The 14709-nt window shown below is 24.9% G+C and overlaps 1 protein-coding gene across 1 annotated transcript in view; it reads right to left on the reverse strand.

Annotated features, from left to right (window-relative positions):
- Positions 1 to 5773: 5773 nt before the first annotated feature.
- Positions 5774 to 14709, reverse strand: part of LOC136976181 (protein turtle homolog B-like) — a 109415-nt gene continuing 100479 nt past the window's right edge. The window contains exons 12-14 of the mRNA XM_067271440.1: positions 13435 to 13532; positions 12473 to 12628; positions 5774 to 6464 (exon numbers count right to left, since the gene is read on the reverse strand). Coding sequence (XP_067127541.1) covers positions 12479 to 12628; positions 13435 to 13532 — 248 coding nt within the window. The 3' untranslated portion in view covers positions 5774 to 6464; positions 12473 to 12478. The remainder of the gene's footprint in view (positions 6465 to 12472; positions 12629 to 13434; positions 13533 to 14709) is intronic.

Genomic DNA, 14709 nt, shown 5'->3' on the forward strand with positions numbered 1-14709 from the left:
TAATTAATTTAAAAGCAAACTCTTCTAAATGTGATGAAATTAAATATAAACTCTAGTACTTAATTCTTATACTTCTTTAAATATATTTATAAATAGCTGAAGTAGAGTTAGAATCATTACTAACTTACCAGGATTGAAATCTTCTGGGTTCCTGTTTTAAGTATCTTAAATGTAACGCGGGGAAGTAATGATGCAGAAAATAATATTCCAGTTTTATTTTCTACTTTCTGGAAGAGACATTTTGAATATTTCAAGTAAACACAAGTTCTGTACTCCAATCTGTTTTCTGCTATCTAATCGAATCTCTGTTGAATTTTTCAAACGGATGTTGCTTCCATAGTAATACAGTAACTTTGGACTAATCTATCGAGTGAAAACTCCATAAAAATTCTGAAAAAAACAGCTAATCTGGCTTATACTTCGTATAAAGAATGCAATAAGCCAGAGGAATCTGTAAACGAAAGTTTTAAAAAGCTTTTTAAAAAATCAAATATATTTTTCACAATTACTTCAAAATCTGATTAAATATATATATGAAAATCCACGTTATTCAAAGTACTAAATAAATATAGAAATAAATATGAGTAAATATATATCGTATATAAAATCATATTTATCCTGCATTAGTTATTATTAGTTATAGTATTATTTGTTTACATTCACTAAAATATTTACTAAAAATTTTTGAATTATTTAAATGTATAAATCTAATTTTATTTTGTAAACGATGTCGAATCGAATAAGGTTTTATATAATTCAAATATTGCAAAAATATCCTTAAAATAAGCCAACTATAAATAGATTAGGCGAGATGTTGCATAAGAAATGATTTTTTCATTAAAAAAAGTAACTTAATTAGTTAAGTGCTTGTTGCGAAAACAATTTATCATCCAACTTCCATCGATTTTTCCTCCATCCTCAATGATTTTGATGAAATATGAACGTCTTAAATAAGATCCACAATAATAGAAATACTAACGCAAGTTCAGTTTGTAATTATTAATTAATTCAGAATTAAATTTAGAAAAGATTAATTGTAATTTATAATATCTTTAATGCAATTAAACACAGATTAGTGTAAGAAATCGTTTAAAGTTTGCACTTATATCTGTAGATACTATTAGAATGGCATAATTTGGAAATTTTGTAATGTATATTGTATACACGAATTTCTATAGAGTTACACGTCATATTTATTATTTCAATAACAATTAACATCTATACTGTTGTAGTCGACGATAAGTTAAGGAGTGAATGCGCATAAACCGTAATTACAAGGCTCTATCAATTTACATATGTAGTAGATGACACGGATGATTCGATAAATATACACCAAATAATCATTTATCGAAGCATGTCTCGTTTCTATATAATTTTACACCAAAGTCATTACTATGGTTCTTATCGGATGAACAGCATGTAATCTACATATTTTCATAGATTCCGCCATGAATCAAGATCGTGGAAGCATGTAATATATACTAATTATCGAGACATAATAGGTAGAGTCAGAAGTGTGTTATGGATTGAAATCTTTACTTTTATGTAAATGAATTAGCATTCTAATACGAGAATTAGCATATTTTTTATCTCTAAGGAACAATATTCTTGGTGATTTCTTATCTAAAAAGGCAATTCCTATGGTTTTTTTCATTGTTGAAAAGAGGGTAGTTTAACCTTTTATTGTGGGAACAAGATATAATATTATTTATAAATGAATACAATTGATTTCTTATACAGTCAATGAAAGTTCATACATGATTTAAGAAATTTTTCTTTGAATATGTCTTCTTTATGATTCAAAAACCTGTGAAATGGGTTTATTCAAACGATTTAACATTTTCAATAAAAATCTATAATCGATACTCAAAAAACTTTAACTTTTCCTTTTTGTGATATGTGTTATTCTGTTGCTTTCGATATTTTTCAAATGCATCTAGTGTAAAATTCACATTTTTCTTCTCCTTTGACTGTATTATTATAAATTTTATGCTAAATTCCTAAACGTATATTCTAATTACTTATTATGCATTAGTAGAAGAAAATAAAGCAAGATCGATACAGGAATACTCCCAAAAACCGATCTACATCTTTTTGAATCGGTTTTTATATATTCATGATCAATCTTTGTAAAATTTCCTGTACACTTAAATAACTTTAAGGAATTTATTCATAAAAATACATAAAACATAACTCATTTTTGAATAACAAAGGGATTACAAGTAGTTCAGGTTAGTCTTGTGTCTTAAATTCAAAATTACGAATCGGTGCCACCGTTTATGCTTTTATAAACTAATAAAATGTCTATTTATTCAATATTTGATTAAGAATAGCTTCTTATCTCGTGATCATTTCATACAGGCAAGCGTATTAATTGCAAGTAATATTCTGCAAAAGAGTTTTTAATACATTTATTCATTTGAAAGGTTCATTAAACTTCCTATCACTTGTAAGGAAATGAAAGTTTAACGTGACGTTCTCAAATTAATACTGAATTTATAGCGATTTTTGTCGCTAAATTTATAACAATAATGAATTTTATTATATTTTCAATAATTTTTTTTTCTGCATTAATCGTGATTCCGGCATTTAATTGTTTTCCCTTTCCATTTTCTATTCAATTAAATTGATAACATTAAAAAGCCTTGTCATTTTTCTCCATTAATTTTTTGTATTAATTTTTTAACTCATGAATACATTATGACCATTTTTTAAATTTTAGTTTCCAGTAGAGAATTTTAACTAAGAAGATTAAAGTTTTTTAATCAATTATTTTAGATGATTAAATTACAATTATCAGTTTATTCTTTATCATATTTATAATAGTCTGCTTTCAAATAGTAATCTAGAATATTTTCTGCTGTTATTTTTTTATTAATAATCAAAATTGACCTTTATCTATTCTCTGTTGAGATTTTACCATTCAGATTAGACTTAAGATAAATTCTTCAATGTATCAAAGCTTACAAGACTACGAGTTCTTGAATAAAAGCACCTTTACCTCACAAACGTTCATATTTCGAGAAATTTGAATCAAAACAAACAATCAGAGATTTTTAAAGAAAATCTTGAATGTAAGTAAACTATTCTTTCTATTCTCTACTGAACAGACTTCTTGTGTAAAAGTCGAATTAACTCTCTAAGGAGCAAGAGAATCGATGATAGAAGAAGACAATGAATCACTTGTTAGGAGAAAATGATGTTGTAGAAAGTACGGGATGAGGATGAAGACACTCGTACCAGTATCTTTGAAATTTCAGATTATAAATATTAGCGATAAGCACGAAGAAAAATCATTACTTCTTGCATTTAAAACATATCTTTGAGTGTACAGAATAAACTTTCTAGGAAGAAAACGTAATTTGAAGATAAACAGTATCCAAAAGAAGACAAAAATAATACATGACATCTTATATAAATCGATTAAAGTTACAAGAAACAGATTATAATATTTTAATAATTAAATTGCGTATTGTTTTTTTGGGAATGGAATGTGATTTATGACATTTCGTATGCTACAAGCGATAGTAATTAATATTTACTTAATATCTCAATCTTTCTGTACAAGTTCAATAAAATGTCAGACGTGTATATAACCTAATTAGACATACCTGTCTTTAGAATTAATTTACACATCTTCTCTTAAGAGAATTCTCATAATTGCCGTTTAAAATGAATGCTAACTCATTTCAATTGTAAGAAAATCTCATCTCCATCATGAATATGACCTTTGATAGGGAATTTAAAATATATTTCACGTAATAAATTTATTTTTAAATATATTAATAATTTACAATCTATATTATAGAAATTTATCACGTTTATTTATTCAATTGTTACATTTGTTATAATTTAATTTTTATGATGTTTTAAGCTAATTTAACGGTTTTAAAGAATGATAAATATAAAAATTATAATTAAAATTATAAATTAAAATCTTTAGAAAATATTTTTTGTACTAATAAATGAAAAAATTAACAATAAGCAATTTATTGGATAGGTGAAACAAAGTTACGCACAATAGAAACAGTCTTTCGAAATAATTCTATCTAAAAAATTCACTAAACGTCTTCAACTATTTAATTATTTGTCTAATTAAATCAGAAATTATAAGGTTTTAATTACAATTAATAGTTTTAGGGTTTCCTTTAATAAAAAATTTATAAATTGAAACCTAAACAGGCCTATTTATCCTTCGTCTGGCACTTCTTCACCAGAAATATTTCTTCATTCATCACAATATTTTATCAACAATATTAATTATAAATGCTCATAAATTATCATTTTTAATTATTTTTACGTTATTTAATGCTTTTAAACAAATATATAAATTACTAATTTGAAGAATGTGTTGATGAGGTGATTATACATCATTATAAATTATTAGCTTCGCACCATCTCTTATAAATTTTATTATTGTTATTTTTAATTTGTGCTTAATATATAATATAATTAATTATAATAGAGCGTGTTAAGAAAGATTTTTTCTTAATTTTTACAATGCCTGGCGTTACTATATAAGAAATATTTTGAAGTTTTAAATTTTTATAAAGTGGATAATGGTTTTATATATTAAATTTTTGGTTAAGTATTTGAAATATTAAATGTCTAAAGTACGTAATTAGTAATTAGTAAAAACACTTAATGATTATCGGTTGAAAATCAGATGCTGTATTGGAAAATAGTCCGCAAATTACCCAGTGATAGCACCTGAAATTCCATGCTATAAATTATGAATTTAAAAATAATTTAATCCAGTTTATTGTCAAAGACAACATTTTTATAATTAATGAAAATTAGAAATAATTAAACAAATATATCAGTGAAATAATACAGATTTAGATTTAAATGTGTTCGAATGTAGCCATTCGTATGACTCCCAACATGCTGGCCACGCGAAGTTTTCCGGGTTTTCTTCATGTGTCTATTAACTAAATATGGGCACGTTACCCATTTAAAGTTAAAATATTTAATTATAATTCTTATAGATTATATTTTAATTTATTAAATTTTAAACAATTAATAATCCTCAATGTTTATTATGTAAAATTACGAAATAATTATAATTACCTTAAGAAAGAGAAAGATTTCTTTGGAAAGTTTTCCTGGTCGCAGAATGGGATAGAATTAAAATGACAAAATAAAATCTACTTTGTTTCGACATTTCCTTGAATTTGGAACAGAATAATTTATCTTATTCGTTCATTTTTCAAAATGTCAAAGTATTACTCTAATCTTATTGAATATATATTTTTCTTCCAAAATAAAATATATATATATATATATATATTACAAATACTTTGAAATACTCTTTGACATACTTTTGAGATACTATTAAAATATTATGTATATAGTAACTACTATAAAAATTCTTATATTTTATTCATTCAATAATTGTTCCCTTTCGTAAGAATTATATATCTTTAACAAGAATACTTCAAATGTATTGTAACGTTAATGTTTTCAATGTTACCCTACGAATTCTTCAATAAAAATATGTAAATTGATAACCAAATGTAAGAGATTAAATCTATAAACATTTGAAATATTTATTAAAAATTATTAAATATTCTACATTCCAATCCGAATATGTTGATATGTTTACAAAAACAATTTCCAAGAAATGTTATTCGAACAGTTGGAATTTTATTTTTATTAATTTTTACAATCATTTACAACTAAAATTAATATATCCTTCCATGCTGTTAATTAGAAAATCTATTTTAAAAAAACAAAATTCATCAGTTAACGTCTTAAGAAACATCTTTTCATAATTATAATCAGATACATAAATCACCATTGTCATTATAAACACAATATTTATAAATCTCTCCACCTGTATACAAGCGAAAGTATTTATATTCAAATCACACCATATATTCGATATACATGAAAAGTTTGTCCACGTGTTTCTTGGTGAGCTTACCACGTCTTCTTTACAAAAAAAAAATGAGATCACAAAGCAGGCATTTCGACGTTTCTGTATGGTTGCAGTGTTATAAAACAGCCGCAGTCGACTCTTAGCGGAGTAACAACTTCCCTGAGATTTTATTAGTGCAATATAAAAATACTGAACACACAATTACGGGAGTGCGCATTAACATTTTGGGGAGCTTCCGTTGGTTCCTGTATGTCGGCATTCCTGCAAGGTCGGCATTAAACTTTATACAGTAGTGTTCTTTAATTCTCGGGAAGGAAGACCATTAGTGATCGTTCGACCAAGGCTGACGAAATGAAGTAAAAACGAAAACAACGATCACTACAATGCTAAATTGGTAGATCGTGTGTTGATCAATGGCATTTCTGACTTCTAGTGTATTTTTTTTCCTCTTCTCTCTTGCATAGTGTAAGACAATCGGTTAACATCGCTCTAGCGATATCTGTTGTAGTGATTGTCGTGTACGTCTTCTTTCTGCACAAGAAGAGGCGAGGACAACATGCTGACAATTAATCAGAGTTTCATGCTAATAAGTAGAAAGAATGTTAAGTAAGCGACTTTCATTCAACTAGATACAACACTAGAAACTTTCATTATATCGCATTCGTGCGGATAATTGCAGGCGTAACGGTAAAGTTTGCTGTTTGTAACCGAAATAATTTCTAAATACTTCATAGTTAAATGGTAAATTCTAGAATTTATTTGCTCTTAAATTAAATTTGATAACGATATAATAAAAGTCTTAGTGCTGCACGTTTATATAATAACAATTACAACAATAATAATAATAATAATGATAATTTGGGTGTCGTATGCCACGTGTAAGAAAGAAAAATTGAATTATTTCGCTTAAAATTATTGCTAAATTTCTTGTTCTTTTACTAATTATAATTTTATGTTATATTTTATTTATTAAAAAGTATTTTTTGTTTAGAAGCGACACCTTATATTTTCACAAACACGACAAGTAAATAAATACTGTAAATGTTTACAAGCATAGAACATCTTTTTAGAAGTCATTTAAAATTTTTTACTACAAGAACTTTAAAATATAATTTAAAATATACTTTAAATATATAAATATTTAAATAAAACGAAAAAATATAAATATCTACTGAATTACTGAAGAAGTGAATTAAATCTTTTTGCAATGTTTTTGCACAAAAATAAGGAAAAAAATAAGTCGTAACGTTAAAAAATTATAATCACATCTCAGGTATTTGCTTTTGTGATGTTTAAAACGTCTCAAATGGCAAACATACTACATTTATTCGTTACACTTGAGGAAATAACAACTATACACTGCTATTTGTTACTTCTTTTTATTTCGTTTATGAGAATTAAATATTAATAATAATAAATGTTATACTTAATTTATTATTCTTATATATCAAAAATTTATATAACGAATACTCTATAAAAAAACTCTACTTTGAGAATTGCCTTAAAATAATTGAAAGCAATACAAAAATTAAATTTATAAATTCAATATTTTTTGGAACAAATGGCTACCATTTTTCACAAAATAAATGCCATTTTCTGAAATTGCTGAAATGTTTTTATGGTCACAAGTGACGTCAGATTATCGAATTATCTTTATAAAATATTTTATATCTCTTTTTTTTAAATTTTAAAAGAAAAGATCAAGATGCTCTATAATTAAAACATTCTGTTACAAAAATGTTTTTTTTTTTACAAAATTATTTTTGCTTATAGAAAAAACTTTAAGAAACAATGACTGGTGTCAGAAGAGGAAGTCGATAGAAAATTTCCTGAATATTTTATATAATTACATATTTTAAATTTTCATATGTGTTTAACTTTTACAAATTGAAGGAATAACATGTATTATAGGGATAACATAAAATGAAGGAAAAATCTATCATGTAACTTAGGCGTTCACATAATATTTCGTACGTAAATAGGGAAGAGAAAAAAGTGAGAAAGAGGGAAAGAGAAAGAGAGAAAAAACAGAGAGTCAGAGAGAAAAAGAAAGAGAAAAAAGAGAAAGAGAGAGAAGAGAGAGACAGAGAGAGAAAGGGATTAAGAGTGGAAAAAAGAAAGAAACAGAGAAAGACAGAAACAGAGAAAAAAGAGAGACAGAGAAAGAAAGAAAGAAAAAGAAAGAAAGAGACAGAGAGAGAACGGGAGAAAGAGTAGGAAAAAAAGAGACAGAAAAAGACGGAAACAGAGAAAAAAGAGAGAGATAGTGAGAGAGAGGGGAGAGAGAGGAAATAAAGAGAGAAATATTGAAAAGAGAAGTCGCTATATAACGCACAAAGATGTCTTTTAAAAGGTAACTGGAATAAAATGAATTATTAAATATGTTGATACATAATTTAGAAAAACAGATTTTACAATTTATTATCCAAACAATGATTTAAATTCAAACATTAAATTAAAACTCTAAAAGTTATTGTTAAGTTAAATATTAATTAAAAATTTATATACATTAACAAGAAATTTTATAATAGAATAAATATGTAATTTATATTATTTACATTAAAATTTCTAATGCATTCTTTTATCTAAATTTAAGTAAATCAAATAATAAATTTATTATTGCAATAAATAAAAAAATTTACAAATAGTTTGTAATAAATAAAATTTAATACGACTTCTCCAGAAAATGTTAATTGTAATAAAAAGTAATAATAAATATGATAATTATCTGCATTTAACGAATAAAATAAAAACTTAATGTTTTGTTAATTATTGATAAAAATTAATAAGTTAATTAAGTATCATTTTCTGTAAATTTATCCAAGAAATATTACAAATTATTTAATGAAAATATTTTCTTAGTTGATTTCTTTTTGTTAAATTAACAGAAACTAATTTATTTTAATGAAAACAATTTTCTACTAATTTATACTAATGTGATCGTTTTTCATACAGTAGTAAATCTTTATTACAGAAGTGAAAATTTGTATGAAAATTTAGAAAAATGAATTGGAAATTAAACTTTAATATTTAGTTTTAATGAAAATGCATCGGAAGATCGTAAATTAAAATTAAATTATAATAATTCATATATCAGACCTCCATTTTTACCTATATAAACGATTTCTCCTAGTATAAAACAGTCCTAGAATCGTTGCTAGTGAGTGATATTGCTAATTACATTGTTTCTAGAGGCCCTATCTACATTGTTATTCAAAATTAAAACCTGAAAACATTTTGTAAAATAAGTGAAATTTATATTTAATGGAGCTTCTTGAAATTTAATGTTGTGTGTAAGCATTAAACGTAGTTAAACGTAACTTCATTTCATCATACTTCCATCATAAGAGGTATGAGATTTCAAATTGAGATGTCAGATATCATTAGGGCAGAAAGTAAACAGGAAACACGATCACCTCTTACAGCCAAACAACACTCTGAATGACGTGTCATTCTGATTACATCTTTGATCAGTATAGCAAGCATTATCTCTATTTCTCAACTAGAGAGTTAAACTTAGCTAATGAAGGGTTCTTCTGTCAGTTGTTTGTCCTGGGAAGTTCAGCTCACATATCTGGCTGACTAACGCATTCTTATAAGGTTGTTACGCTAGAGTATACATTTGACAAGATAACTTTAAAATGACATATACTACGCTCATTCAACACAATCCTACTCCAGATCAACCAGCACATCAGTATAACCGAATGTTTCTTTCGGTGAATTTGTAAGTGTAATTAGAATTCTAATATTCTGTCTACATGAAAACTCGTCGCAGACTAGTTTGAAAATGATTTGAGCTTTGACTCATCTGTAAAAGTAATGAGGTTCAATGAAACAGAATTATTCTCACAGGATTGGTGTTTGTGTCATTTCAAGGGATTCTTCCATGAAAAATTCAGGAAATATATGTTTTCTTTATAAAAGCTACTCTCATTAAGCTTTTAATTTATAGTTTGTCTTAAAAATTTCCCTTTATCACCTTTCTACAGTAAGATAGAAGTTAATTTTGGGTGTAAGCGCTGCTAATACAAGAGCTATTGATACTAGTTTCAAAAATCCTTGTAAATCTTGCTTACCTATTCCTTACATTTCACTGGTTTCCCGAAACTATTGATATAATCTTTAATCTATTCTATTGGATATTCAAATATCCGTTTGGATGTAAGGAGCCGAGAATAATCTTTCTGTTATCTACATGGATCTCTATTGAATAAGGTAAACGAGATTTAAGAAACATTACTAATAAATTTTATTGACAAGAATGTTTTTTTCATAAAAAATAACTTTAAATAGCGAAATCTTCTGTGCTTAAAACGGCTGATGTAATTTTTTCAGATCATTCATTTTAAGATTTTCTATAAAATGAAATAAATAATGAAAAATGGCAGAAGAATGAAATAGGAAACTCCTTTATAAAAATCAAATGGTAACAGAAATGGCTACGTCGTAAGAAAATCTTTTTTTAAAAAGTGTCAAAAGATTAATAAGTCATTCAATGTTTTTCTCGTATATTTTAATTTATTTTGAAATGAATAATTCTGTTCTATTTAAGGTTATTTCGATTTGTACTTCATTTCCAAATTATATAAATTTTTAAAAATTTTATTTTATTTTATTATTCAAATTGTTTTTCATAAAATACATTTTGAAATTATTTATTGAAAACATTTAGTTTATTTTTATAGAATTAGAATTTCAAATTCTAACAAAACAAATCTTTACGAATAAAAATTTTGAATTTTAATTATCGATTTATATATAACTATTAAACATAAATATGAGTAATTGAAAATATTCAAATGTTATGAAATATTTTAAACAGGAAACATTTGTTAGATTCCGAAAAATATCATTTTGAATGTCTCATTTATTCGATATTTTGTTGTAGTCTTAAAGAATTGTTCCTATTGACTGTATACTTAAGTGAAATAACTGTTAATTCAGACGAGATTTTTCAAATTTAAAAAGTAGGAATGAGTTTATCCAATTAAAATAAATATCTTTGAATTTTACAATATAATTTTTATATGGTTCGACCAAATATTTTTCAATTTTAACTTTAGATACTGATGGTATAAGCCTACTCTCTTCACCACTTGTATATATATCTGTGTAATAAATGTAAGTTATATTATACATAACCGTATAGCCGCAACTATATAAATATCCTATCGGTTATACGGTGAATATTTTATAGTTTTGTATACCTTACATACTATTTTGTAGGCCTGTAGGTTAAAATTGCATTTAGAAATAAATTTAACCTTTATACTATGTTCCGAAAGATTTTATTATAATTAAAAAATTATATAATCAGTAATGTATTTGAAAGCGTATTTTCAATCTTACTTAAATAGAAAATCAAAAATAATTCATTTTTATTCCAAAAAAAGAAAAAAATTATTAAATTAATAACAAAGTGAATAACAAGAATTACTCCTTTTTGTAATTTTAATTAAAAGTAATTTTATTAAAAATAAGTTTTTAAATAATGAGAAAATTAATTATCTGAGTTTAATCCGACTGTTTACATATTTTAAGAATATTTATATTAATTTCTTTTATCTTGAATCTTTAATTATCTTTTCATCATTTTATAAATCTCTACTACTGAATATAATTAGAGATAAGGATCAAAATTCCATTAGATAAGTAGAGTTTCGGCTCATTATATTTAATAGCTTCGATATAATGAAGTTATATTAAAAACTTTAATTAGTTTCAATTAGAAAGCATTTAAATTCTGCATTGGAAAATACAATTAATAATAACTGTACAATTCATATATATTTTTCCCCCCTGAAAAAATAGGATTTAAATTGTCGCTTTTATAGAATAAAAGTAGAAAAAATAAAACTGTCATCTTAAGTATTTCATTATTATAATCTTCTTTTTTGTAATTTTTATATAAAAAATTTATGTTTTTTTATTTAATAACCTTCACTTTGCATGAATTTCTTACGCTAGGGAATTATCTGACTGGATTTCTAAATCATTATAAAGTTCAAAAAACACGCTAAAGTTTTTCTTTCAAGTAAATTTCAACGAAGATTTACGAATAGATAAATTTACACGATTTTTTCACACGATTTTATTTAATATTTACAATTATTTCATGTATATAAGTGATTAATTCTGACCCGTCAGTAATTGTGTGTACTTCGATATAATGAAGTCGTATTAAAAATTCGTAATTGTACAATATCTTTCCTAAAAAATAGGATTTAAATTGTCATTTTTAGAGTGAAAAAGAGGAAAAAATAGCTTTTATTTTATGCAAAAATTCTTTCTTCTATTCAATAATCTCCACTTTAGATGAGTTTATTAGGATAGGGACTTATCTGAAGGATTGTTAAATAATTATAACATTTAAACAACTTTAAAGTAGATTTTCTAGTAAATTAAGTTTATCTATTTTTATAAATCCTCGTTTATTTTTAAGTATTATTTAATATTCGTAACTATTTCTAGTATGTAATTCGTTAATTATAATCAGTTAACAATTAATTGTGTATATTCTCTGTAAATGTAATAATTATTTTGTTCTTTATTTATCATATATTTAATTAATATAATTAAGAAATTTACCTCTTTTCAGACTTTAGTCTGTTTACTAGTAAATGTCGGTGTTACATTTGTAAACTTTTTAGTCGGTGACGAACAATAACTGTGTAAACTGGTGTGTTCCATTGTTCTACTCCTATACGTAGGCGACGACTGTAGTAAAGTTATGTTAGCAGATTTCTAAAAAACGGCAAGAAACAAAGAAACCCGATAATTAGTTGATTAAATGTAATAAACTTTTTGTTGTAATTTATTATTTAACAATACAAAAATAACTTTTATTCCAAAAATATGAACGATAATCTTTACTTCCTCCTCCTTTACTTTAATAGATCGTTATTATTATTTTTCGTTCGAAAGGAACGAAAAGAGAAAGTGTTTTTTCGGCAGATTTTTATGAAAAGACGTCAATAATAATTTTTCAAGACTACTCGCAATAATTGGACGTCACTTATTCGACAGAAATAAGTTGATTCGAGGTGAAAATTATTTAAAAATCACTGGAAGAATGTAATCATTAATTTTTACATACAAAAAAGATATATATATATATATATATATATATGTGTGTGTGTAAAAACAATCAATAGTAATAAAATGTATGCCTCTGATATCTTCATAATATATTTAACTAGAATCAATCAAATCAGAAATATTAGTTTGTCATTATTGCAAACTTTAAAGTTGCATTAATTCCACTTTAAGGATTTATTCATGAATTATGATTATATAATAATTACGTAATTAGGCGCATGTTTAACTTATATAATGAAGTTATTCAACTTTACTAATAGCATATTTAATCGCAAAATAAAGAACTGCACGTTTACTGTAAATATAAAGTTAGCATTAATTTCATCTTTATGCAAAATTTCGTAGACGAATTTCTGACTATATTTTTAAACATGTAAATGTATATCAATATTAAAGGCTGAAAGACCTTATAAATAAATGTAAATTTTGATTTTCATATATAAACGACTTACCATTTTGCAGTTGATTTGATCCGTTTCTTTTTGACTTCCAGTTTGGAATGCTACACCTTCACTCATCATATCTTCAGAAAAACCGGATTCCCTTATTTCTATATACAAATATTCAAAAAATAAACAAAGTTTTTATTCTGAAACTTCACCTAATACTAAAGAAATAAAGGATATCCAATAGTTAATCCTCATGAATTGATTATACATTTTATAAGGATTGAAAGCTTTATAAATCACGAAAGATAAGAGTCTTTACTCGACGTTATTGTTTAGTTTTATATTGTGAATGAGTGCAATAAAATAAATTTTTTCATGAATTTCGAAAATATCTTGAATAATTTGCTTTCCTTAGGCATCATATATCGATGCTTAATACATAAAACTGTCATAATCCTTCGAAGATTAATGTTTGATTATGGTCTATTATCGGCACTGGACAATGAATTACTTTATATATATGTATGTGTCCTTTATTATAAATCCACTGCATATATCTGTACAGGAAAGATAGAAATTTTCGGAAGAATTTGATGTTTAAACACAGTTTTACTTGTTTTATATTAATAATAATTAATTGTAATATACGTGAGAAACAAAATATAAACTTATCAGTTTATACAGTATTTTATTTACCTCGTATAATAATTATTAAGTTTTAAGCACTTGGCAAATTTAAAAGCACGTACAAAATAATAATAATAAGTTTGGAAATTTTTACTAAGTAAATTATACATTTATTGTACTTACACGTCGGTTTTTATATAGTTTAGAATATAAGGAATTTAAAAGTTTCAGGTGAATAAATAATTAAAGTTTTATATTTCAAATTCTTTATTTGTTAATTTAATTAAAGCAACAAAACTTTTAATTTGTAAAATTAAATTTAAAAAATTTTAAATTACTCGCAAGTTTTGTCAAATAAATGTCATATTTCAGAAGATCCATGATTAAAGTGATCTGTAAAAAAGCATATTTTCAATGATAATTATTTAAAACTTTAATTAAAATACACGATTAACATCAAAAAATTAATTCATTTAATTGTCAAAGTTGTTTTGTATTATTTACAAAGAGAATGCTCAAACGTCTGTACGTTTGTCTAATAAAAAAGAATTCCTAAAATTGTTTTTGAACATTTCTAAATTAAATGAAAGAATTCGAACGTGTTTGTAACGTGAATAAAGAGTGCATAGTACATAATTAAAGAGAATCTTTCGTGTTTCTAATTTCACAGTAAACATAATTATTAAAAAAACAAAAACGGAAATAGCTGTA

Source organism: Centruroides vittatus, unplaced genomic scaffold (genome assembly GCF_030686945.1).
Source record: "Centruroides vittatus isolate TY-2023 unplaced genomic scaffold, ASM3068694v2 contig_10, whole genome shotgun sequence".
NCBI classification, from domain to species: Eukaryota; Metazoa; Arthropoda; class Arachnida; order Scorpiones; family Buthidae; genus Centruroides; species Centruroides vittatus.